Source organism: Corythoichthys intestinalis, chromosome 8, assembly GCF_030265065.1.
Source record: "Corythoichthys intestinalis isolate RoL2023-P3 chromosome 8, ASM3026506v1, whole genome shotgun sequence".
NCBI lineage: Eukaryota > Metazoa > Chordata > Actinopteri > Syngnathiformes > Syngnathidae > Corythoichthys > Corythoichthys intestinalis.
The window spans coordinates 34416968-34443551 of NC_080402.1; the positions used below are offsets into that span (position 1 = coordinate 34416968).

Consider the following 26584-nt stretch of genomic DNA (forward strand, 5'->3'; position numbering starts at 1 on the left):
CCCCTGAGCCTTCTACACTCACCAGCCACCTTATTAGGTATGCTCTATATCAGGGGTCCCCAAACTTTTTCCTGTGAGGGCCACATAACTTTTCCCTTCTCTGATGAGGGGCCAGGGTCAGTTTGTAACAGAAAAAGTGTGACGATTGCATAAATGTAAAAATTTATTGTTTTTCAGAAAGCCACAATCAAATGCCCCTTTCTGGATTCTTCACGGAACAAAAGTAAATAAATAAAAATAATAATATAATATAATATAATATAATATAATATAATATAATATAATATAATATAATATAATATAATATAATATAATATCATATCATTAGGGCTGTCAAACGATTAAAAATTTTAATCGAGTTAATCACAGCTTAAAAATTAATTAATCGTAATTAATCGCAATTAAACCATTTATAAAATATGCCACATTTTTCTGTAAATTATTGTTGGAATGGAAAGATAAGACACAAGACGGATATATACAGTGCCTTGCAAAAGTATTCGGCCCCCTTGAACCTTGCAACTTTTGCCACATTTCAGGCTTCAAACATAAAAATATAAAATTTAAATTTTTTGTCAAGAATCAACAACAAGTGGGACACAATCATGAAGTGGAACAAAATTTTGGGATAATTTAAACTTTTTTAACAAATAAAAAACTGAAAAGTGGGGCGTGCAATATTATTCGGCCCCCTTGCGTTAATACTTTGTAGCGCCACCTTTTGCTCCAATTACAGCTGCAAGTCGCTTGGGGTATGTTTCTATCAGTTTTGCACATCGAGAGACTGACATTCTTGCCCATTCTTCCTTGCAAAACAGCTCGAGCTCAGTGAGGTTGGATGGAGAGTGTTTGTGAATAGCAGTCTTCAGCTCTTTCCACAGATTCTCGATTGGATTCAGGTCTGGACTTTGACTTGGCCATTCTAACACCTGGATACGTTTATTTTTTAACCATTCCATTGAAGATTTGGCTTTATGTTTTGGATCATTGTCCTGTTGGAAGATAAATCTCCGTCCCAGTCTCAGGTCTTGTGCAGATACCAACAGGTTTTCTTCCAGAATGTTCCTGTATTTGGCTGCATCCATCTTCCCGTCAATTTTAATCATCTTCCCTGTCCCTGCTGAAGAAAAGCAAGCCCAAACCATGATGCTGCCACCACCATGTTTGACAGTGGGGATGGTGAGTTCAGGGTGATGAGCTGTGTTGCTTTTACGCCAAACATATCGTTTTGCATTGTGGCCAAAAAGTTCAATTTTGGTTTCATCTGACCAGAGCACCTTCTTCCACATGTTTGGTGTGTTTCCCAGGTGGCTTGTGGCAAACTTTAAACGTGACTTTTTATGGATATCTTTGAGAAATGGCTTTCTTCTTGCCACTCTTCCATAAAGGCCAGATTGGTGCAGTGTACGACTGATTGTTGTCCTATGGACAGACTCTCCCACCTCAGCTGTAGATCTCTGCAGTTCATCCAGAGTGATCATGGGCCTCTTGGCTGCATCTCTGATCAGTTTTCTCCTTGTTTGAGAAGAAAGTTTGGAAGGACGGCCGGGTCTTGGTAGATTTGCAGTGGTCTGATGCTCCTTCCATTTCAATATGATGGCTTGCACAGTGCTCCTTGAGATGTTTAAAGCTTGGGAAATCTTTTTGTATCCAAATCCGGCTTTAAACTTCTCCACAACAGTATCTCGGACCTGCCTGGTGTGTTCCTTGGTTTTCATAATGCTCTCTGCACTTTAAACAGAACCCTGAGACTATCACAGAGCAGGTGCATTTATACGGAGACTTGATTACACACATTTGGATTCTATTTATCATCATCGGTCATTTAGGACAACATTGGATCATTCAGAGATCCTCACTGAACTTCTGGAGTGAGTTTGCTGCACTGAAAGTAAAGGGGCCGAATAATATTGCACGCCCCACTTTTCAGTTTTTTATTTGTTAAAAAAGTTTAAATTATCCAATAAATGTTGTTCCACTTCACGATTGTGTCCCACTTGTTGATGATTCTTGACAAAAAAATTAAATTTCATATCTTTATGTTTGAGGCCTGAAATGTGGCGAAAGGTTGCAAGATTCAAGGGGGCCGAATACTTTTGCAAGGCACTGTACATTCAACATACTGTACATAAGTACTGTATTTGTTTATTATAACAATAAATCAACAAATTATTAAATCTTATCTTATAAATCTTAATGTTTTCATTTTAATAAAGTTTGTCAAATTTTCAATCAAAAAATAAACTAGTAGCTCGCCATTGTTGATGTCAAAGATTACACAATGGTCATGATGCTTAAACCCATAAAATCAGTTGCACCCAAGCACCACACCAAAAACCGCAAGTAACAAGTGGAAATGACACTGTGCTGTTATTTTAATCTCTTTGAGCGGGGCATGTGCGTTAAATGCGTCAAATATTTTAACGTGATTAATTTTAAAAAATTAATTACCGCCCATTAATGCAATAATTTTGACAGTCCTAAATATAATATAATAATAATAAACAATAATAACATTATTAATTAAATAGATAATAACCAAATAACCCTCTGGGTTCTTCACAGAAAAATGCCAGGAAATAAATAACACTATATAAAAAAAAAAAAAAAAAAAAAAAAAAAAAAAAAAAATCAAAATGATCCCTGTTATTGTTCAGGGGGCCGGACCAGATGTGGAGGCGGCATGCGGCCCGCGGGCCGTAGTTTGGGGACCCCTGCTCGATATGAACAAAAATTGCATAGAAATTGTTGTACTTAATTATGAAGGAATGCAAAGAAGCCTTTATTCCAGCAAAACTTAATCCAAAAGGCAAAGCAAAATGGCAATCATTTGCAAAATGAAAACAAGAAAAGTGTTTTGAGCAGACAGTGAGGTAAGTGTGAGGAAACAAGGAGAGGAACCAGGAGACGTAACATTTAAATGCCAGCTTCATTTTTATGACTTATTATCAATTTGATTTTAAAGCAAAGAAGCTAGTATTAATATGGCTAAGAAAGATTTCTTACATGGAACGTACCAGAGTGGTCAGACGTAAGACGATCCAGCGGATTGCGGCGTATGACTCGAGCATGTTGAAAATGTTACGGTGATTACATGGTAAGAAGTTTATGCTGCTGCACGGGTAAGCTGGAGAGTGATAATACATGGCTGATATGATGGGAATGCCCTTTTATATCATATATAGGAGCCTACGGTAGAGAGCGGAATAAAACGCTGGTGAAAAATTGGAAAAAAAGCGGAGAGGAGGCTAAGGAGAAACGGGAGCGAGAAAGCGAAAGAGCAAGAGAGCGAGGGAGACGGAGATTAATTGATGCTAAAGATGCTCTCTTCCCCCCTGCCATGCTGAGTGCACTCGTGGGGCTCGGCTTCTTAACCCTGGCAGCTCACAGCTCCAGATAAAAGACTAAACTCTGTCCTCTGGGGAAATCTCACTATGCATGTATGCCAGAGTGTTGGAGAGCAGCAGCAGGAGAGAAATACTATTAGAACACAACTCAACTTCACATAAGACTGAATGTGACTCATCCACTAACTCCACGCCCTCAAAATCATGTTAATGAGCCACAGTTTTGAGTCTATAAATCTGTCCGCAGTTCTTGGTAATGACGACCTGGTTTATGGCCCGGTTTTAATTACAAGATACTCAAAATGATAAACAACAAATTGAAAATCTCCCCACCTTAAGTGATTGTATTTTATACAACCTTGATCACCCTGATTTCAAATTAAAACCACCAGGCCAGGTCAGGGAGCCAAGCACCCCTATGTAGGGTATTTGAACTCCCATAGAGACAAATTCAATGATGTGTGGTCTTTCAATCATGGTGTAAACTCTATATTTTATCCATCTGTCCATCCTGTTCTGTGCTTTTCCTTATTAAGGTCAAGGGGGAGCTATCCCAGCTGACTTTTCATAGTCATATTCACACCTAAAGACAATTCCATAAAGCTACAATACTTGTTTCGGAACATTAAGAGAAAATCACTGCACACGGATTAAAATCTCATTTTGGGAAGAACATAGAAAATGCACAAAGACCCCAAATTTTAGGACTCTAAAATGTTAGATCTCTGCTGTGAGGCAGAAATGCTAAAAAATAGGTTGGGCTGCTGAACAAAACTAATTACCGTATTTTTCGGACTATAAGTCGCAGTTTTTTTTCATAGTTTGGCTGGCAACTTATACTCAGGAGTAGGGATGGGAATTGATAGGATTTTTACGATTCCGATTCCATAATCGATATTGCTTAACGATTCGATTCTTTATCGATTCTCTTATCGATTCTAATTTGGGGGAAAAGAAGAACAAACGTTTTGATTGGCCTCGAGTTTGTTTAATCAGAAGTCACAACCTTACAAACTCACAACGAGATCAAAAGAGGCCCAAAAAAAATAATAATTCAAAATGGCCGGACCAAATGTGGAGGCGGGCCGTATTTGGGCCGCGGGCCGCAGTTTGGGGAATGCTGGGTTAACGTGTATTATTTACCATTACATTGAAATGCATGCCTTTTAGTTTTTGTGGCGCTTACACGCTCAAGTGGGGGCGCCCTTGCGCTTCCTCACGCGAAGAAGAACGCGCTCACGTGAAGAAGAGCGCGCCTACACCCGAAGAAGAAATGCCGCATCCAAGCGAGTGAGCAAGTTATTGAGAGAGGGAAACACTTCTACGAGCCTATGTTCTTTGTTAATGTTAATATCTACAGAGGCAACGCCTGTATGTATCATCTTTTGTGTTGTTGTTGTTGTGTTTCCACTCGCGATCGGACACTTAAATCCAGTTGTGTAGTGGTTTGAACGATGTGCTAATGCTAGCGAACGCATGCTAACCATTTGTTATTACTGTTATTAGCAGCTAATCATCGCTGATTTACGTTGATGCAAACCTTTTTGTTATTGGGGACGAAATTGATTTGTTTCATTTCTATTCTTAGTTTCACTCTTCAAGTGATGGTTGAATAAAGTCAGCAAATTATACCAACGTCTTCTGCATCGTCATTTGGGAGTTTAGCTAGCTGTATAGCCAGGACTGAGCCTTAGCCTCTCTGTGAGGACAGCGCAGTCGTATTCCCCCCCGATGCAGTTACCTTGCAATGACTGCAAGTCGCTTTGTTGTAATTTTTCCTCGTGAAGTGAAGACACACTTTCGAGCGTTTGAACCTACGCGCTGTCATTGTTATGTTTATGGCTGCAATGCTCGTGCTTACCCGTCGTAACTTTTCATTTTCACACTCTTTCCTGGTGAAGTGTAGTCAAACTTTGGAGCGAGTGGTTCTTGGCGCCATGCTAGTTTGATGCGTCTGGACAACAAGACACGTCACGACGCAATACGCGTCTTTAGGAATCGTTAAAGGGATCGTTAAGGCTTCTTCATTGTGATGTCGAGGCCTCGAAACACTCGGAACCGGTTCCGAATTGGAATCGGATTTCGATTCCCATCCCTACTCAGGAGCGACTTTGTGTGAAATTATTACCACATTATGATATCATTTCATATGTTATTTTGGTGTTTTGGAGAGACACTGATGGTTTGGTAAACGTGTTAGCATGTTCTTTATGCTATAGTTATCTGAATAACTTAATAGCTATGGCCACGTTCACGTTCTGCCTTTGGCAATGTGTGTTCAATTGTATTATCGACTTTTTTAGGGCCCGAGCACTAGGCGTGCGAAGGCCCTATTGTAATGCAAAGGATTATTATTATTATTATTATTATTATTATTCTTTCTTCATGGCAAATGAAAATGGCCAATTTGGAGGCCTGAACATGCACGAAAAGTCACCAAAATTTGCACATACGTGCAGATTCGCGTAAAATTTGATAATCTTGCGTCGTTTTGAAAAAATTTTTAAAAATGGCTCAGTGGCGCCCCCTTGACCCTTAAAATTTTCAAAAAGGCCTCTCCTCTCAGGTTTTCAACGTAGAGCGATGAAATTTGGGGAGTAGATACCTTATGCCTAACTGTTCAAAAAAGCCTCTTGCACCCATATTCCAAATCCGACAGGAAATCGGATATTTTGGATCAAATGTGAAATTTTTTCGGTTCACAGTTGGAGTTTACGTTTGGAGGCCTGAACATGCACGAAAACTCACCAAAATTTGCACATACATGCAACTTTGCGTAAATTTTGATAATCTACAAAAAAATTTAACAAAATCGCTCAGTGGCGCCCCCTTGAAATTTTCAAAAAGGCCTTTCCTATTAGGTTTTTTCAACGTAGAATGATGAAATTTGGTGAGTCGATACATTGCGTAAAACTGCTCCAAAAAGTCTCTTGCACCTATATTCCAAATCCAACAGGAAGTCGGAAATTTTGGATCAAATGCGAAATTTTATCGATTTACATTTGAGACCTTGTCGCTGAAGAAAATAGTTGGATCGTCTTCAAAATTGGTCAGACTATACAGGAGACATATGAGATCTTAAGTTTTCAAAATGGTGAGTTTTCATCCAAGGGTCTGGCCTGGGCGTAGTCCCAAAGTTGGCCATTTTTGGGCAAAACACCAAATTCAGAAAATGATTAAAAACTCCGTGATACAACGTTCAATCTTTTTCATTTCTAGCAAGTATATGAGATATCCCAGCCTGAACACGACTGCATTTAAATTTTACCCATTAGGCTTGGCGCCCCCTAGTGGGAACAGGAAATGGCCTTCTTTACGAGACAGGCTCCTCGTCCAAGGGAAAAAAATCTATTGACCTCAAACCTGTTTCAGGGGAGCCTCAAGACATGTGTTCAGGTGCCTAATGAAAAATATTGAGGTTTTGTAGAAGCGGAGAGGTACAAACTGGAAGTGAAAATGACCGTCAACAATTTGTCTCGCCAAAAACTTTGAACAGTCATAACTCGGCAGATATACAACATATCTGCGCCAAACTTCCCGTGTTTGTTGAGAGTCATACCCTGAAGGTTCGTGTAGGGGTCATTTGCATCAACTCTACAGTGCCAACTAGTGGCGACAGAAAGAAGTTTTAAAAAAGGCCTTTCCTATTGGGTTTTTCCAACATAGAGTGAGGAAATTTGGGGAGTTGATACCTTGTGCAAAACTGCTCCAAAAAGTCTCTTGCACCCATTTTCCAAATCCAACAGGAAATCGGGTATTTTGGATCAAATGTGAAATTTTTATCGGTTAACAGTAGGAGTTTACATTTGGAGGCTTGAACATGCACGAAAACTCACAAAAATTTCGACATACATGCGGCTTTGCATAACGTTCAATAATCTTGTAACGTTACGAAAAAATGTAACAAAATGGCTCAGTGGCGCCCCCTTGAAATTTTCAAAAAGCCCTCTCCATTTAGGTTTTTTCAACGTAGATGGATGAAATTCGGAGAGTCAATACCTTGTACAAAACTGCTCCAAAAAGTCTCTTGCATGCGTATTCCAAACCCAACAGGAAATCGGGTATTTTGGATTGAATGTGAATTTTTTATCGATTTACAGTGTGCACATTTTACACCTTGGCACCTAGGGAATTAGTTTGATCATTCTCAAAATTGGCGAGACTGTTCATGAGGCATATGAAATCTTAAGTTATCAAAATGGTGTGTTTTCATTCACGGGCCTGACCTGGGCGGGGTGCCAAAGTCGGCCATTTTTTCGCCAAAACACCGAATTCGGAAAATGACTGATAACTCCCTCATACAACGTTCAATCTATTTTAAATCTGCCATGTGTGTGAGGTATACCAGCCTGAGCAGGACTGGATTGAAAATTTACCATTTGTGCCTGGCGCCTCCTAGTGGGAACAGGAAATGCCCTTTTTTACGGTGACACACTCCTCCTCCAAGGGAAAAAATTAATCGACCTCAAACCTGCATAAGGGAAGCCTTAAGACCTGTCTTCAGGTGCCTGATGAAAAATATTGAAGTTTCGTTGAAGCGGAGGGGTCCAAACAGGAAAGTGAAAATGACTGTCAATAATTTTTCTCTCCAAAAATTTTGAACAGTCATAACTCGGCAGATATACAACATATCTGCGGCAAACTTCCCGTGCTTGTTGAGAGTCATACCCTGAAGGGCCTTGTAGGGGTCATTTGCATCAAACCTACAGCGCCAACTAGTGGCAATAGAAAGTCACTCGTTTTTCCAATACATGTTCAGTTCTTTTCAGGTTGGTCATTGTAGTTTCAAGACCTATTAAAATACTTATTTACGGCCCATGTCCACGTGTCTCTGTCTGTTGCCGTGACGACCCTTTGTTCGCCATTTAAAGGAAATATTTTTTTTCAGAGACTCAGGCAGCTTATAGAGCCACAGTATTTGGCACACTTGGTCGAATTGGCCGAGTTAGAAGATTAATTTTGGGTTTTGAATAAGGGCTTGGCTGCACAGCTCAGTAGTGGCTCCTTTTTTGTAGTACTCTCTCCAATAGGGGTTTTTATCTCTTGGGTGTGGGAATGTAAATAGGCGACTTTCGAGCATGTTAGGTTCTAATGAGATAATTAGAGAGGAGGATCTGCCACCAGCCTGACCTGCACACAGTCCGAGTTGCGTGACGTCCGAGTTGCGCTAAATTGCGAGGGCCCGTTTAGTCCTGCTTGCAGGCCTAGTTATTATTATTCTTTCTTCATGGCAAATGAAAATGGCCAATTTGGAGGCCTGAACATGCACGAAAAGTCACCAAAATTTGCACATACGTGCAGATTCGCGTAAAATTTGATAATCTTGCGTCGTTTTGAAAAAATTTCAAAAAATGGCTCAGTGGCGCCCCCTTGACCCTTAAAATTTTCAAAAAGGCCTCTCCTCTCAGGTTTTCAACGTAGAGCGATGAAATTTGGGGAGTAGATACCTTATGCCTAACTGTTCAAAAAAGCCTCTTGCACCCATATTCCAAATCCGACAGGAAATCGGATATTTTGGATCAAATGTGAAATTTTTTCGGTTCACAGTTGGAGTTTACGTTTGGAGGCCTGAACATGCACGAAAACTCACCAAAATTTGCACATACATGCAACTTTGCGTAAATTTTGATAATCTACAAAAAAATTTAACAAAATCGCTCAGTGGCGCCCCCTTGAAATTTTCAAAAAGGCCTTTCCTATTAGGTTTTTTCAACGTAGAATGATGAAATTTGGTGAGTCGATACATTGCGTAAAACTGCTCCAAAAAGTCTCTTGCACCTATATTCCAAATCCAACAGGAAGTCGGAAATTTTGGATCAAATGCGAAATTTTATCGATTTACATTTGAGACCTTGTCGCTGAAGAAAATAGTTGGATCGTCTTCAAAATTGGTCAGACTATACAGGAGACATATGAGATCTTAAGTTTTCAAAATGGTGAGTTTTCATCCAAGGGTCTGGCCTGGGCGTAGTCCCAAAGTTGGCCATTTTTGGGCAAAACACCAAATTCAGAAAATGATTAAAAACTCCGTGATACAACGTTCAATCTTTTTCATTTCTAGCAAGTATATGAGATATCCCAGCCTGAACACGACTGCATTTAAATTTTACCCATTAGGCTTGGCGCCCCCTAGTGGGAACAGGAAATGGCCTTCTTTACGAGACAGGCTCCTCCTCCAAGGGAAAAAAATCTATTGACCTCAAACCTGTTTCAGGGGAGCCTCAAGACATGTGTTCAGGTGCCTAATGAAAAATATTGAGGTTTTGTAGAAGCGGAGAGGTACAAACTGGAAGTGAAAATGACCGTCAACAATTTGTCTCGCCAAAAACTTTGAACAGTCATAACTCGGCAGATATACAACATATCTGCGCCAAACTTCCCGTGTTTGTTGAGAGTCATACCCTGAAGGTTCGTGTAGGGGTCATTTGCATCAACTCTACAGTGCCAACTAGTGGCGACAGAAAGAAGTTTTAAAAAAGGCCTTTCCTATTGGGTTTTTCCAACATAGAGTGAGGAAATTTGGGGAGTTGATACCTTGTGCAAAACTGCTCCAAAAAGTCTCTTGCACCCATTTTCCAAATCCAACAGGAAATCGGGTATTTTGGATCAAATGTGAAATTTTTATCGGTTCACAGTAGGAGTTTACATTTGGAGGCTTGAACATGCACGAAAACTCACAAAAATTTCGACATACATGCGGCTTTGCATAACGTTCAATAATCTTGCAACGTTACGAAAAAATGTAACAAAATGGCTCAGTGGCGCCCCCTTGAAATTTTCAAAAAGGCCTCTCCATTTAGGTTTTTTCAACGTAGATGGATGAAATTCGGAGAGTCAATACCTTGTACAAAACTGCTCCAAAAAGTCTCTTGCATGCGTATTCCAAACCCAACAGGAAATCGGGTATTTTGGATTGAATGTGAATTTTTTATCGATTTACAGTGTGCACATTTTACACCTTGGCACCTAGGGAATTAGTTTGATCATTCTCAAAATTGGCGAGACTGTTCATGAGGCATATGAAATCTTAAGTTATCAAAATGGTGTGTTTTCATTCACGGGCCTGACCTGGGCGGGGTGCCAAAGTCGGCCATTTTTTCGCCAAAACACCGAATTCGGAAAATGACTGATAACTCCCTCATACAACGTTCAATCTATTTTAAATCTGCCATGTGTGTGAGGTATACCAGCCTGAGCACGACTGGATTGAAAATTTACCATTTGTGCCTGGCGCCTCCTAGTGGGAACAGGAAATGCCCTTTTTTACGGTGACACACTCCTCCTCCAAGGGAAAAAATTAATCGACCTCAAACCTGCATAAGGGAAGCCTTAAGACCTGTCTTCAGGTGCCTGATGAAAAATATTGAAGTTTCGTTGAAGCGGAGGGGTCCAAACAGGAAAGTGAAAATGACTGTCAATAATTTTTCTCTCCAAAAATTTTGAACAGTCATAACTCGGCAGATATACAACATATCTGCGGCAAACTTCCCGTGCTTGTTGAGAGTCATACCCTGAAGGGCCTTGTAGGGGTCATTTGCATCAAACCTACAGCGCCAACTAGTGGCAATAGAAAGTCACTCGTTTTTCCAATACATGTTCAGTTCTTTTCAGGTTGGTCATTGTAGTTTCAAGACCTATTAAAATACTTATTTACGGCCCATGTCCACGTGTCTCTGTCTGTTGCCGTGACGACCCTTTGTTCGCCATTTAAAGGAAATATTTTTTTTCAGAGACTCAGGCAGCTTATAGAGCCACAGTATTTGGCACACTTGGTCGAATTGGCCGAGTTAGAAGATTAATTTTGGGTTTTGAATAAGGGCTTGGCTGCACAGCTCAGTAGTGGCTCCTTTTTTGTAGTACTCTCTCCAATAGGGGTTTTTATCTCTTGGGTGTGGGAATGTAAATAGGCGACTTTCGAGCATGTTAGGTTCTAATGAGATAATTAGAGAGGAGGATCTGCCACCAGCCTGACCTGCACACAGTCCGAGTTGCGTGACGTCCGAGTTGCGCTAGATTGCGAGGGCCCGTTCAGTCCTGCTTGCAGGCCTAGTTATTAGGGCCCGAGCACTAAGCGTGCGAAGGCCCTATTGTTTTGCAAAGGATTATTATTATTATTATTATTATTCTTCTTTTTTCAGGGCAAATGAAAATGGCCAATTTGGAGGCCTGAACATGCACGAAAAGTCACCAAAATTTGCACAAACGTGCGGCTTTGCGTAAATTTCGATAATCTTGTGTCGTTTTGAAAAAATGTCAAAAAATGGCTCAGTGGCGCCCCCTTGACCCTTAAAATTTTCAAAAAGGCCTCTCCTCTCAGGTTTTCAACGTAGAGCAATGAAATTTGGGGAGTAGATACCTTATGCCTAACTGTTCAAAAAAGCCTCTTGCACCCATATTCCAAATCCAACAGGAAATCGGATATTTTGGATCAAATGTGAAATTTTTATCGGTTCACAGTTTGAGTTTACATTTGGAGGCCTGAACATGCACGAAAACTCACCAAAATTTGCACATACATGCAAATTTGCGTAAATTTTGATAATCTACAAAAAAATTTAACAAAATGGCTCAGTGGCGCCCCCTTGAAATTTTCAAAAAGGCCTTTCCTATTAGGTTTTTTCAACGTAGAACGATGAAATTTGGCAAGTCGATACATTGTGCAAAACTGCTCCAAAAAGTCTCTTGCACCCATATTCCAAACCCAACAGGAAGCCGGAAATTTTGGATCAAATGTGAAATTTTATCGATTTACATTTGAGACCTTGTCGCTGAAGAAAATAGTTGGATAGTCTTCAAAATTGGTCAGACTATTCAGGAGACATATGAGATCTTAAGTTTTCAAAATGGTGAGTTTTCACTCAAGGGTCTGACCTGGGCGTGGTCCCAAAGTCGGCCATTTTTGGGCAAAATACCAAATTCAGAAAATGATTAAAAACTCCGTGATACAACGTTCAATCTTTTTCATTTCTAGCATGTATATGAGATATCCCAGCCTGAACACGACTGCATTGAAATATTACCCATTAGGCCTGGCGCCCCCTAGTGGGAACAGGAAATGGCCTTCTTTACGAGACAGGCTCCTCCTCCAAGGGAAAAAAATCTATTGACCTCAAACATGTTTCAGGGGAGCCTCAAGACATGTGTTCAGGTCCCTGATGAAAAATATTGAGGTTTCGTTGAAGCGGAGAGGTCCAAACTGGAAGTGAAAATGACCGTCAACAATTTGTCTCGCCAAAAATTTTGAACAGTCATAACTCGGCAGATATGCAACATATCTGCGCCAAACTTTCCGTGTTTGTTGAGAGTCATACCCTGAAGGTTCTTGTAGGGGTCATTAGCATCAACTCTACAGTGCCAACTAGTGGCGACAGAAAGAAGTTTTAAAAAAGGCCTTTCCTATTGGGTTTTTTCAACATAGAGCAAGGAAATTTGGGGAGTAGATACCTTATGCAAAACTGCTCCAAAAAGTCTCTTGCACCCATATTCCAGATCCAACAGGAAATCGGGTATTTTGGATCGAATGTGAAATTTTCATGGGTTCACAGTAAGAGTTTACATTTGGAGGCTTGAATATGCATAAAAACTCACCAAAATTTGCACATACATGCGGCTTTGGATAACGTTCGATAATCTTGCAACGTTACGAAACAATTTAAGAAAATGGCTCAGTGGCGCCCCCTTGAAATTTTCAAAAAGGCCTCTCCATTTAGGTTTTTCTAACATAGAGTGATGAAATTTGGAGAGTCAAAACTTTGTGCAAAACTGCTCCAAAAAGTCTCTTGCACACACATTCCAAATCCTACAGGAAATCGGGTATTTTGGATTGAATGTGAACTTTTTATCGATTTACAGTGTGCACATTTTACACCTTGACACCTAGGGAATTAGTTTGATCATTCTCAAAATTGGCGAGACTGTTCATGAGGCATATGAAATCTTAAGTTATAAAAATGGTGTGTTTTCATTCACGGGCCTGACCTGGGCGGGGCGCCAAATTCTTCCATTTTTTCGCCAAAACACCAAATTCGGAAAATGACTGATAACACCCTCATACAATGTTAAATCTATTTTAAATCTGGCATGTGTGTGAGGTATACCAGCCTGAGCAGGACTGGATTGAAAATTTACCATTTGTGCCTGGCGCCTCCTAGTGGAAACAGGAAATGCCCTTTTTTACGGGACACACTCCTCCTCTAAAGGGAAAAAACCAATCTACCTCAAACCTGCATAAGGGAAGCCTTAAGACCTGTCTTCAGGTGCCTGATGAAAAATATTGAAGTTTCGTTGAAGCGGAGGGGTCCAAACAGGAAAGTGAAAATGACTGTCAACAATTTTTCTCTCCAAAAACTTTGAACAATCATAACTCGGCAGATATAGAACATATCTGCGCCAAACTTCCCGTGCTTGTTGAGAGTCATACCCTGAAGGAACTTGTAGGGGTCATTTGCATCAACCCTACAGCGCCAACTAGTGGCGATAGGAAGTCACTCGTTTTTCCAAAACATGTCCAGTTCTTTTCATGTTGGTCATTGTAGTTTCAAGACCTATTAAAATACTTTTTTACGGCCCATGTCCACGTGTCTCTGTCTGTTGCCGTGACGACCCTTTGTTCGCCATTTAAAGGAAATATTTTTTTTCAGAGACTCAGGCAGCTTATAGAGCCACAATATTTGGCACACTTGGTCGAATTGGCCAAGTTAGAAGATTAATTTTGGTTTTGAATAAGGGCTTGGCTGCACAGCTCAGTAGTGGCTCCTTTTTTGTAGTACTCTCTCCAATAGGGGTTTTTATCTCTTGGGTGTGGGAATGTAATTAGGCGACTTTCGAGCATGTTAGGTTCTAATGAGATGATTAGAGAGGAGGATCTGCCACCACCCTGACCTGCACACAGTCCGACTTGCGTGACGTCCGAGTTGCGCTAGATTGCGAGGGCCCGTTCAGTCCTGCTTGCAGGCCTAGTTATTCTTCTTTCTTCATGGCAAATGAAAATGGCCAATTTGGAGGCCTGAACATGCACGAAAAGTCACCAAAATTTGCACATACGTGCAGATTCGCGTAAAATTTGATAATCTAGCGTCGTTTTGAAAAAATTTCAAAAAATGGCTCAGTGGCGCCCCCTTGACCCTTAAAATTTTCAAAAAGGCCTTTCCTCTCAGGTTTTCAACGTAGAGCGATGAAATTTGGGGAGTAGATACCTTATGCCTAACTGTTCAAAAAAGCCTCTTGCACCCATATTCCAAATCTGACAGGAAATCGGATATTTTGGATCAAATGTGAAATTTTTTCGGTTCACAGTTGGAGTTTACGTTTGGAGGCCTGAACATGCACGAAAACTCACCAAAATTTGCACATACATGCAACTTTGCGTAAATTTTGATAATCTACAAAAAAATTTAACAAAATCGCTCAGTGGCGCCCCCTTGAAATTTTCAAAAAGGCCTGTCCTATTAGGTTTTTTCAACGTAGAATGATGAAATTTGGTGAGTCGATACATTGTGTAAAACTGCTCCAAAAAGTCTCTTGCACCAATATTCCAAACCCAACAGGAAGCCGGAAATTTTGGATCAAATGTGAAATTTTATCGATTTACATTTGAGACCTTGTCGCTGAAGAAAATAGTTGGATCGTCTTCAAAATTGGTCAGACTATTCAGGAGACATATGAGATCTTAAGTTTTCAAAATGGTGAGTTTTCACTCAAGGGTCTGACCTGGGCGTGGTCCCAAAGTCGGCCATTTTTGGGCAAAATACCAAATTCAGAATATGATTAAAAACTCGGTGATACAACGTTCAATCTTTTTCATTTCTAGCAGGTATATGAGATATCCCAGCCTGAACACGACTGCATTGAAATATTACCCATTAGGCCTGGCGCCCCCTAGTGGAAACAGGAAATGGCCTTCTTTACGAGACAGGCTCCTCCTCCAAGGGAAAAAAATCTATTGACCTCAAACCTGTTTCAGGGGAGCCTCAAGACATGTGTTCAGGTCCCTGATGAAAAATATTGAGGTTTCGTTGAAGCGGAGAGGTCCAAACTGGAAGTGAAAATGACCGTCAACAATTTGTCTCGCCAAAAACTTTGAACAGTCATAACTCGGCAGATATGCAACATATCTGCGCCAAACTTTCCGTGTTTGTTGAGAGTCATACCCTGAAGGTTCTTGTAGGGGTCATTTGCATCAACTCTACAGTGCCAACTAGTGGCGACAGAAAGAAGTTTTAAAAAAGGCCTTTCCTATTGGGTTTTTTCAACATAGAGCAAGGAAATTTGGGGAGTAGATACCTTATGCAAAACTGCTCCAAAAAGTCTCTTGCACCCATATTCCAAATCCAACAGGAAATCGGGTATTTTGGATCGAATGTGAAATTTTCATGGGTTCACAGTAAGAGTTAACATTTGGAGGCTTGAATATGCATAAAAACTCACCAAAATTTGCACATACATGCGGCTTTGCATAACGTTCGATAATCTTGCAACGTTACGAAAACATGTAACAAAATGGCTCAGTGGCGCCCCCTTGAAATTTTCAAAAAGGCCTCTCCATTTAGGTTTTTTCAACGTAGAGGGATGAAATTCGGAGAGTCAATACCTTGTACAAAACTGCTCCAAAAAGTCTCTTGCATGCGTATTCCAAACCCAACAGGAAATCGGGTATTTTGGATTGAATGTGAAATTTTTATCGTTTTACAGTGTGCACATTTTACACCTTGGCACCTAGGGAATTAGTTTGATCATTCTCAAAATTGGCGAGACTGTTCATGAGGCATATGAAATCTTAAGTTATCAAAATGGTGTGTTTTCATTCACGGGCCTGAGCTGGGCGGGGTGCCAAAGTCGGCCATTTTTTCGCCATAACACCGAATTCGGAAAATGACTGATAACTCCCTCATACAAAGTTCAATCTATTTTAAATCTGGCATGTGTGTGAGGTATACCAGCCTGAGCAGGACTGGATTGAAAATTTATCATTTGTGCCTGGCGCCTTATAGTGGGAACAGGAAATGCCCTTTTTTACGGGACACACTCCTCCTCTAAAGGGAAAAAATCAATCTACCTCAAACCTGCATAAGGGAAGCCTTAAGACCTGTCTTCAGGTGCCTGATGAAAAATATTGAAGTTTCGTTGAAGCGGAGGGGTCCAAACAGGAAAGTGAAAATGACTGTCAACAATTTTTCTCTCCAAAAACTTTGAACAGTCATAACTCGGCAGATATACAAGATATCTGCGCCAAACTTCCCGTGCTTGTTGAGAGTCATACCCTGAAGGTTCTTGTAGGGGTCATTTGCATCAACCCTACAGCGCCAACTAGTGGCAATAGAAAGTCACTCGTTTTTCCAACACATGTCCAGTTCTTTTCAGGTTGGTCATTGTAGTTTCAAGACCTATTAAAATACTTATTTACGTTCCATGTCCACGTGTCTCTGTCTGTTGCCGTGACGACCCTTTATTCGCCATTGAAAGGAAATATTTTTTTTCAGAGACTCAGGCAGCTTATAGAGCCACAATATTTGGCACACTTGGTCGAATTGGCCCAGTTAGAAGATTAATTTTGGTTTTTAATAAGGGCTTGGCTGCACAGCTCAGTAGTACCTCCTTTTTTGTAGTACTCTCTCCAATAGGTTTTTTTTTACCTGTTAGGTGTGTGAATGTAAAGAGGCGACTTTCGAGCTTGTTAGGTTCTAATGAGATGATTAGAGAGGAGGATCTGCCACCACCCTGACCTGCACACAGTCCGAGTTGCGTGACGTCCGAGTTGCGCTAGATTGCGAGGGCCCGTTCAGTCCTGCTTGCAGGCCTAGTTTTATATTGAAATGCATGCTTTTAGTTTGTGGCGCCTTCACGCCCACGTGGGGGCGCACCCGCATTTGTTTACGTGAAGAAAAGCGCTCACACGCCAGAAGAAGACAGACAGCTACGCTAGTGTCTCTGAGCGAGTGGGCGAGAGAGAGAGAGAGAGAGAGAGAGAGAGAGAGTGTCACGGCTGCGAACCTACGTTAATTGTTTATGCTTATAAAATATCTCTACAGAGCTAACGCCTCTCTGTATGTATAATCTTTCCTGTTGTTGTAAGTTTTCCACCTAAGATCGGACACTTAGAGCCAGTTGTGTGGTTGTTTGAACGATGTGCTAACGCTAGAGAATGCCTGCTAACCGTTTGTGTCACTGCTGTAATAGAACCTAATATCATTTATTTACGTTGATGCAAACCTGTTTGCTGTCGAGGAAGAAATTGATTCAGCAAATTATACGGATGTCCAGCATCGTCATTTGGGAGTTTAGCTCGCTGTATAGCCAGGACCGAGCAGTAGCGTTCTGGTGAGGACAATATATTCGCATTTCGTTGTTCATGCATCATGTAAAATCATACTGTACACTTATTCAGCATGTTGTTCTCTATTGTATTTTTATATTAAATTGCCTTTCAAGATGACATATCTGTTCTATGTCTTGGATTTTATCAAGTAAATTTCCCACAAAAATGCGACTTATACTCCGGTGCGACTAATATATGTTTCTTCGTTTGGGCTTTTTATGGCTTGTGTGACTTATAGTTCGAAAAATACGGTATATTATTGAAAATAGTGCATGCCCTCCTGTAAAATTTGTTATTTTTGCCAACCACTGAGTTCTGCAATGGATTTATCCCACACACCATCAGAATGTTACACAACTCTTGAGTCATCTCTAACACACTACTTTTACTGACTCATTAAAATCGCTACTAGCCTCTACAATCACCGGACTTGGATGCAATTTGGTCTAGATGTGACTCCAGCTCACACAGTAACTAACACTTTGTCATTTCCGGAAATAATGGCAGCATTGGTAATGAAGTGGAACATCCTCGAGCCTCCCACAACTTTAAGTTAGAACATGAACTCTGCCTGTACGTGTCATGTTTCTATGTAAGATCACATAAAGAATGGGCTTATCCTCCAAGGTAGGTGGTATTAATATGCATTTTAAAACTGAAGACTGTGTAATTTAGTTACATGGTAAAAATTCTTAGAAACCAAAAAGTGATTTGAACAATCCAGAACATTTCTCATATATTACGTAAAAAAATAGTCAAATACATAAAAAGCACACATTTTTTTTCTGTATTAAGCATTTTCTTTTCAGTATGTTCTGACCTCCTTGCAGCGTATATTCAGTAACGGGACTGCTGTAGACGCCGAGGCCGGCGCCCGTGTAGGCAGCCACTTGGATCTGGTACTGGGTCCAGATGATCAGCTCCTTCAGCAAACAGTAGTTGGTCTCTGGACTGCTGATGTTCTTCTCTTGGTAGTCGCCCGGAAGCCCTGCTAGACGATACCTTTGCAGAGACAAGCACACACACATGTATAGGTTACACTAAATAAATTTACCTTTCAAATTGTAGATTAGATACTGAGTAATATGTTCTGCATTAATCTGAATGTGTACAAAGTGTTATGTGCCACACTGAACTCCTTATGCATTATCATCATTTTATAGAAATAGATTGGTAGTGTCGTAGAGTATTGTGTAAATTTTATGAGATTTCTTTACAATTTAAACAAATTTCAAACATATTTTAGCAGTTATATGCAGTACCTCTCATCCCACTGCACCCCCCCCCCCCCCCTCTTAAAAACTACCTTTTGCATGTTGTAATGAAATACAAATGCCAGCCCTTTGAAATGCCACGTACCTGAAATCTCAAATTAGAATATATCAGATATTCAACAACAGTTTACGGTGATCCCTCCCCACTTTGCGCTTCAAACTTTGTGCCCTCAGTCCATCGCAGATTTTTTTTTTTCAATTAAAAGGAAAAAAAATGCAGATGAGCTGTCCAGAGCTGATAGCATAGTCTTACTCTCGCTCCCTCCCTCCCACTTCCTGCTCTCTGTTGGTCAGGCAGTGAGTGCACTGGGGTTGCTTATTAAAGTTAACGACGATTGACAGACGTTTAATGTTTGAACTTGACAATTAAGTGGACTTCAAAGGGACGCATGTGTCAATCATCGCTTAACTTGTTAAAGAGTTGCTGTGGCAACTCATTGCGTGTAAGTGAGCAGCTTGAGCAGATCTGAGTGCGCTCACTCAATGAAGCATTTAATAAAGCCAAGCATTTTTCTGCATTATTCTTGTTTAAAAATAATGTGGTGGGACAGTCACATGATGAAAACTTATCATTATTATTGCATTTGAAGTGCGTAAAAACAATTTATTGAAATATATATATATATATTAGGGCTGTCAAAATTATCGCGTTGACGGGCGTTAATTATTTTTTTTAAATTAATCACGTTAAAATATTTGACGCAATTAACGCATGCACTGAATGACCCGCTCGCACATTGCCTCAAACAGATTACAGTGACGCCGTTTATGGACATGAAGAGTGAAGAGAATACCACCGGCCGCTTGGGGGCAGCGCCGTTCCATACTGATTTTATTCCTTCTAAACGTGGGAGAATTAGTAGTTGTGAGACGTTTATGCTGTTGCATTGTGCTATTTGTGCTCCACACATATTTCTGTAAGTTTTCTTTCTTTTATTGGCAATTATGTGTCTCTTGTTGTATTTTGGGGAAGATATGTACAGAGATATATATGTTATAAAGGCGAGTGGACACAGGCGTTCTTTGGACCGCGCCGTTTATTGGCATAAGCTTCGGCAACTCCTTCACAACAAACATAAGTATCGTTTAGTAAAAGCACAACAAAAATAATATTCCTATCTCTCAAAAAAAATATTGTTCCCAAAAAGAAAAGCACTTCAGTCTATAGTAATGAGGCCCTATTCTCACACAGTTAAACAACAATGCAAAATGAACGGCATTTCATATCAAAATAGCTATTCAAAATACACGTAAAACTTACTCAGACTTTTGTCACTCTATTCTTATTATTGTTATTTTTATTCTTATTATATTAACTCTACTTTTTGATTGAAAATTTTACAAATTTTATTAAAACGAAAACATGAAGAGGGGTTTTAATATAAAATTACTATAACTTGTAACTATAACACTTATCTTTTAAGAACTACAAGTCTTTCTATCCGTGGATCACTTTAACAGAAAGAATGTTAATAATGCCATTTGTGGATTTATTGTAATAATACACAAATACAGTACTTATGTACAGTATGTTGTATGTACAGTATATATCCGTCTTATGTCTTATCTTTCCATTCCAACAATAATTTAATTTACAGAAATATATGGCATATTTTAGAGATGGTTTGAATTGCGATTAATTACGATTAATTAATTTTTAAGCTGTGATTAACTCGATTAAAAATTTTAATCGTATGACAGCCCTAATATATATATACAGTGCCTTGCAAAAGTATTCGGCCCCCTTGAACCTTGCAACCTTTCGCCACATTTCAGGCTTCAAACATAAAGATATAAAATTTTAATTTTTTGTCAAGAATCAACAACAAGTGGGACACAATCGTGAAGTGGAACAAAATTTATTGGATAATTTAAACTTTTTTAACAAATAAAAAACTGAAAAGTGGGGCGTGCAATATTATTCGGCCCCCTTGCGTTAATACTTTGTAGCGCCACCTTTTGCTCCAATAACAGCTGCAAGTCGCTTGGGGTATGTTTCTATCAGTTTTGCACATGGAGAGACTGACATTCTTGCCCATTCTTCCTTGCAAAACAGCTCGAGCTCAGTGAGGTTGGATGGAGAGTGTTTGTGAACAGCAGTCTTCTAGAGGTGTGCATCGGTACTGCCATCACGATTCAATTCGATTACGATTCGGAGGGCCACGATTCGATTCAATTCGATTCGATTCGATTAAGAGGGTCACGATTCGATTCGGTTCGATTCGGCAAAGCATTGCGATGCCTTAAAGCCTGGGATGCATTAAAATTCTAAAGCAAAGCATATTTTTCGTGAATCATGAGCCAACACAAGCGGTCAGACATAAACAATAATAAATAATAAATAAATAATAAAAAATAATGAATTAAAATGAAGTGCAGCAGCATTTTAGCAGCCATAACAATCTGTTTCAACATGAGGAAATATCATTTTTTTGCAATTGAGAGAGCAGAGAGATAGTAGAGGTTAGATGGGGCCTAAAAAATCCAGCCCGACCCGACACGGCCCGCTGGTACTGAAGCCCGACCCGGCTTGGAGTGACGCGAAAAAAAAAAAAAACGCAGCAGCAGCAATTTATTTTCATTTCTCCGAGATGGCAGAAAAAACGCATGTTTCTTAATGTTTAAATAGTCTACATATTTTTGTGATCATTATAGAAGCAACGCGTTAACGAAATAACGCTGGGAAAGTTTAATATTAAAAAAAAAAATCCGATTTTGCAAACACACAGAGGAGAGGATTCAAAAGGATCACATTTGTGTTGCCTTTGTGTGCATAAAAAAGTGTCTTTCGTAACGAATTCTCAGTTGGCAGGAAAAAAACGCAAGTTTTCTTAATGTTTAAATAGTCTACATATTTTTGTGATAATTATAAAATCATTTTCACAACGAAATAACGTTGGGAAAGTTTAATATAAAAAACAAAAAAACGAGTTTGCAGACACACAGAGGAGAGGATTCAAAAGGATCACATTTGTGTTGCCTTTGTGTGCATAAATAAAAGTCTTTCGTAACGAATTCTCAGTTGGCAGAAAAAAACGCAAGTTTTCTTAATGTTTAAATAGTCTACATATTTTTGTGATCATTATAAAATCATTTTCACAACGAAATAACATTGGGAAAGTTTAATATAAAAAAAAAAAAAAAAAAACGAGTTTGCAGACACGCAGAGGAGAGGATTTAAAAGGACCACATTTGTGTTGCCTTTGTGTGCATAAATAAAAGTGTCTTTCGTAACGAATCGCAAGCGCCACAGCGGAGGAGAAGAAGAAAAAGCGGGCAGCGCCACTGCTTCATGTGAGTGCACAAGCAAATGCACAATACAGAGAGCCTGCTCTTGGTTTTATCCCATTTTTTTTTATTAGTCCAGCGCAGGGCGGCCCGACCCGACCCGTCCCGACCCGAACGTGAATGCTTAACATTTTGGGCCCGAACCCGAACTCGGGCACAAGATCTAACCTCTAAGAGATAGGACATAACATAACAATGGCTGAAGCGGAGAAAGAGGGTGCAAGAAAGATTCTTGATGCACCTAAGACATTGGAAGCTGACATCTGGAGACATTTTGGCTTCTATGAGGTTGGTGGCAAACTTGACCAGAGTTATGCAGTGTGTAAAAAATGAAACATGACAATAATAATACAAATGGGGAAACCAAATCCATTGCATCACCGGAATTGCGCAGGGAAGATTTTTGAACGTACTTATATATTTTAAAATGCGCTGAATCGATTCGGCTTGTTGCCCGCATCGAATCGAATCGTCCATGCCCCGCATCGGGATGCATCGCCGCATCGATTATTGTTGACACCACTACAGTCTTCAGCTCTTTCCACAGATTCTCGATTGGATTCAGGTCTGGACTTTGACTTGGCCATTCTAACACCTGGATATGTTTATTTTTGAACCATTCCATTGTAGATTTGGCTTTATGTTTTGGATCATTGTCCTGTTGGAAGATAAATCTCCATCCCAGTCTCAGGTCTTGTGCAGATACCAACAGGTTTTCTTCCAGAATGTTCCTGTATTTGGCTGCATCCATCTTCCCGTCAATTTTAACCATCTTCCCTGTCCCTGCTGAAGAAAAGCAGGCCCAAACCATGATGCTGCCACCACCATGTTTGACAGTGGGGATGGTGTGTTCAGGGTGATGAGCTGTGTTGCTTTTACGCCAAACATATCGTTTTGCATTGTGGCCAAAAAGTTCAATTTTGGTTTCATCTGACCAGAGCACCTTCTTCCACATGTTTGGTATGCCTCCCAGGTGGCTTGTGGCAAACTTTAAACGTGACTTTTTATGGATATCTTTGAGAAATGGCTTTCTTCTTGCCACTCTTCCATAAAGGCCAGATTGGTGCAGTGTACGACTGATTGTTGTCCTATGGACAGACTCTCCCACCTCAGCTGTAGATCTCTGCAGTTCATCCAGAGTGATCATGGGCCTCTTGGCTGCATCTCTGATCAGTTTTCTCCTTGTTTGAGAAGAAAGTTTGGAAGGACGGCCGGGTCTTGGTAGATTTGCAGTGGTCTGATGCTCCTTCCATTTCAATATGATGGCTTGCACAGTGCTCCTTGAGATGTTTAAAGCTTGGGAAATCTTTTTGTATCCAAATCCGGCTTTAAACTTCTCCACAACAGTATCTCGGACCTGCCTGGTGTGTTCCTTGGTTTTCATAATGCTCTCTGCACTTTAAAGAGAACCCTGAGACTATCACAGAGCAGGTGCATTTATACGGAGACTTGATTACACACAGGTGGATTCTATTTATCATCATCGGTCATTTAGGACAACATTGGATCATTCAGAGATCCTCACTGAACTTCTGGAGTGAGTTTGCTGCACTGAAAGTAAAGGGGCCGAATAATATTGCATGCCCCGCTTTTCAGTTTTTTATTTGTTAAAAAAAGTTTAAATTATCCAATAAATGTTGTTCCACTTCACGACTGTGTCCCACTTGTTGTTGATTCTTGACATAAAAATTAAATTTCATATCTTTATGTTTGAAGCCTGAAATGTGGCGAAAGGTTGCAAGATTCAAGGGGGGCGAATACTTTTGCAAGGCACTGTATATATATATATGTATATTAAAAAAAAAATATATATATATATACATACAAGTTTTTTTAAATTATACTTCGGGGAAAGAAATTGAAAAAACATGTCTTATATATACATCTCTTTCCAATGCTAAATCAGAATAAATACATTAAACACAATATACATATTTTTTTCTTTTTTTGGGGGGGGGACACTACTTCGTGGTTTATCGCGGCGGGTTCTGGTCATCATTAACCGCTGAAAACAAGGGATCATTGAATTTCAAAATGTGATTAAAAAAAAAAAAACAACACATAAAAATCTCAGCAGACATAACATTAGGTCTCAACATCCTGAGACTCATGTTTTGTTTTTGCAGAGAAAGATCCCCCCCAAATTCTTATGGCAACAAGTCATGCAGTGCATGCTAACACTTAGTTAACATCCAGCTGTTAGAGCAGAATGAATCGCTAATCCACATCAGCATCTTCATCCAACGTCAAAAATGTAACAAGATTTTTTGAGCAGCTGATTCAGCGCTTCAGTGGATGTGCAGTGTCTCATCAGAGTAGCACACTTGACGCATCAACCGAGAACCATCCAGTGGGAGCGCCACTGAAAGCTGGATGTTTTTCTATAATATAGGGGAGGTACACAGTGCAACACCCGGATGGGGGGCAGAGCAGGGGGTGAACAGAGCAGAAGAGAAAAGTGAACAAAGAAGAGGAGGTGGTGAGTCAGAAAATGACAAACTGGTACAATATGATGAAAGGATAATTGAGGCGAGGCACAGGCATGACTACCCCTACCCCAACTGAACAGGCACAGTTTGTTATTTTAATGGAGTGGGAGCAGATTACACAATAAGAACATATTAAAAGCATGAGCTGTGATTTAATGCAAATGTACAGGAGGAAGCTGAGGTTAGTTTGATTGCAAACAGTAAGACACATACATGTACACATCAATCTATATATTTCTTTATCATAGTGCTTTTCCTCATGAGGTTGAGGCTATTCCAGAAGGAGTGTGGTGGGGTTAAACAAAAATAGCGTTAGTGGTTTTCACCATCACAAATGATTTGGGATTGCATAGAAAGCACAAGCTTAAGTTTGAAGGAATGTAATCGAAAATGTTAGGAAAAGACTGCAAATGATTGCGTAAAATAAAATTAAAAAAATAATGTGTCTATGTCCACTTGACATATTATTGAGTTTAAAATTTAGGACAGTCCACCTGGAAAAAAAAACAACTGCAGCACCAATTGCCACATTGCACTGAAATTGTCAATACGCAGGGAAATATAGAGGTAAAATGAGTTTCACCTTATCGGTAACATGGGATAAGTCCTTTTTGTTACTTGCGACCATAGGTCATTAAGAAACTCTAAAATGGCAATGCCCAATAAATGATCTGTTCAGATAATTTTTGTTTTGGTAATTTCAAGCTTTTTATACAAGCAGAAAAGTTAACCCAGCTGCATCTCGTTAGGTGCTGGTTTGCATTTGCTTTTCAGATCAGCTATTTTGGTAGAAGCAATATTAGACATCGCTATTGCTCTCAGGTTTAATGAATCATAATGCACGTGCAGAATCAATTTTTTAAACCACCTGAAAGAAGGTCTCAAGTTCTTGTTAGACAACCCGAAGGGAGGTCTCGAGTTCTCGCTCACTTTGTTCTTCTTCATTTTGGTCACTAACAAAAATTATTTGTAGAAGGGTCACAATGAAATTCAATAAGTATAGTCTAGGGATGTAAATGCATCAATCCTTATTTTAGATGTGTTTTGTTTTTGTCTCTAGGCTAATTAATTACATTAATTTAATAATTAATTGCAGAATCAACTCCTTTCGTCATATATGGATGGATGAAAATGAAATTAAAATTTGTATATTCCAGGAATATATACCCATCGATCCTCGGAGCTTGATTTTATTTTTTTCTGTCTCAGGGCTGACTATTTGCATTACTTAATTAATTAAGTCTTATTTTGGCCTGTAGGTTTGCAGTTAGCCCGTAGAGGTCGTGCACGCTCTTTGGTTGTGTTTTTCATGTCTCTAGGCTGACGAGAGATTTAGGGTTTGGGCCGATCAGTTGTAGTTCAATTTGAACTTGTTTTCATTTTCCTCCTCAAGCAGTAGTAGATCCCACTATCACACACAACCCTGAATACCATGGGATGAGCTTCTACATCTCCATGTAGCTGTTTTTACATGTGGAAACCAGAAATACCCCAATTAACGGCCTTAAAGGGAACCTCAGACTTAAACTTGTAGGCTCTAAAAAGCCACAATTGTTCTCTTTTACCAAAATATGTTATTAGAAACACATAAAATATTGCCATTGATTTAAAAATCGATAACACTTAGTACATGTTTTGACCTACATAGGGCGCCATGTTTTATGCATGCAATGGACGCCCGGGGTGATGACGTAGTTTGTCACTGTCACTAAACGAACACTACCGGTGTTCTGGAATTCCTTCTGCACGGTGAGACGTCCAACATATACGCACATTGGTTAAAAGCGGCGAGTACTTACTATTTGTGTTTTTATTGAGTCTTTTATTACCTTTTCATTGCCTCAAAATACTTTTTGAATGTGTTTCCCTCTG

At 39.8% G+C, this 26584-nt stretch overlaps 1 protein-coding gene across 4 annotated transcripts in view; it reads right to left on the bottom strand.

Moving 5' to 3' along the window:
- sdk1b (sidekick cell adhesion molecule 1b) overlaps window positions 1-26584 on the bottom strand; it is a 620017-nt gene that overhangs the window by 137375 nt on the left and 456058 nt on the right. For all 4 annotated transcript variants that reach the window (XM_057843728.1, XM_057843727.1, XM_057843730.1 and 1 more), the window contains one exon: window positions 18482-18663. In XM_057843728.1, the coding sequence (XP_057699711.1) occupies window positions 18482-18663 (182 nt within the window). The remainder of the gene's footprint in view (window positions 1-18481; window positions 18664-26584) is intronic.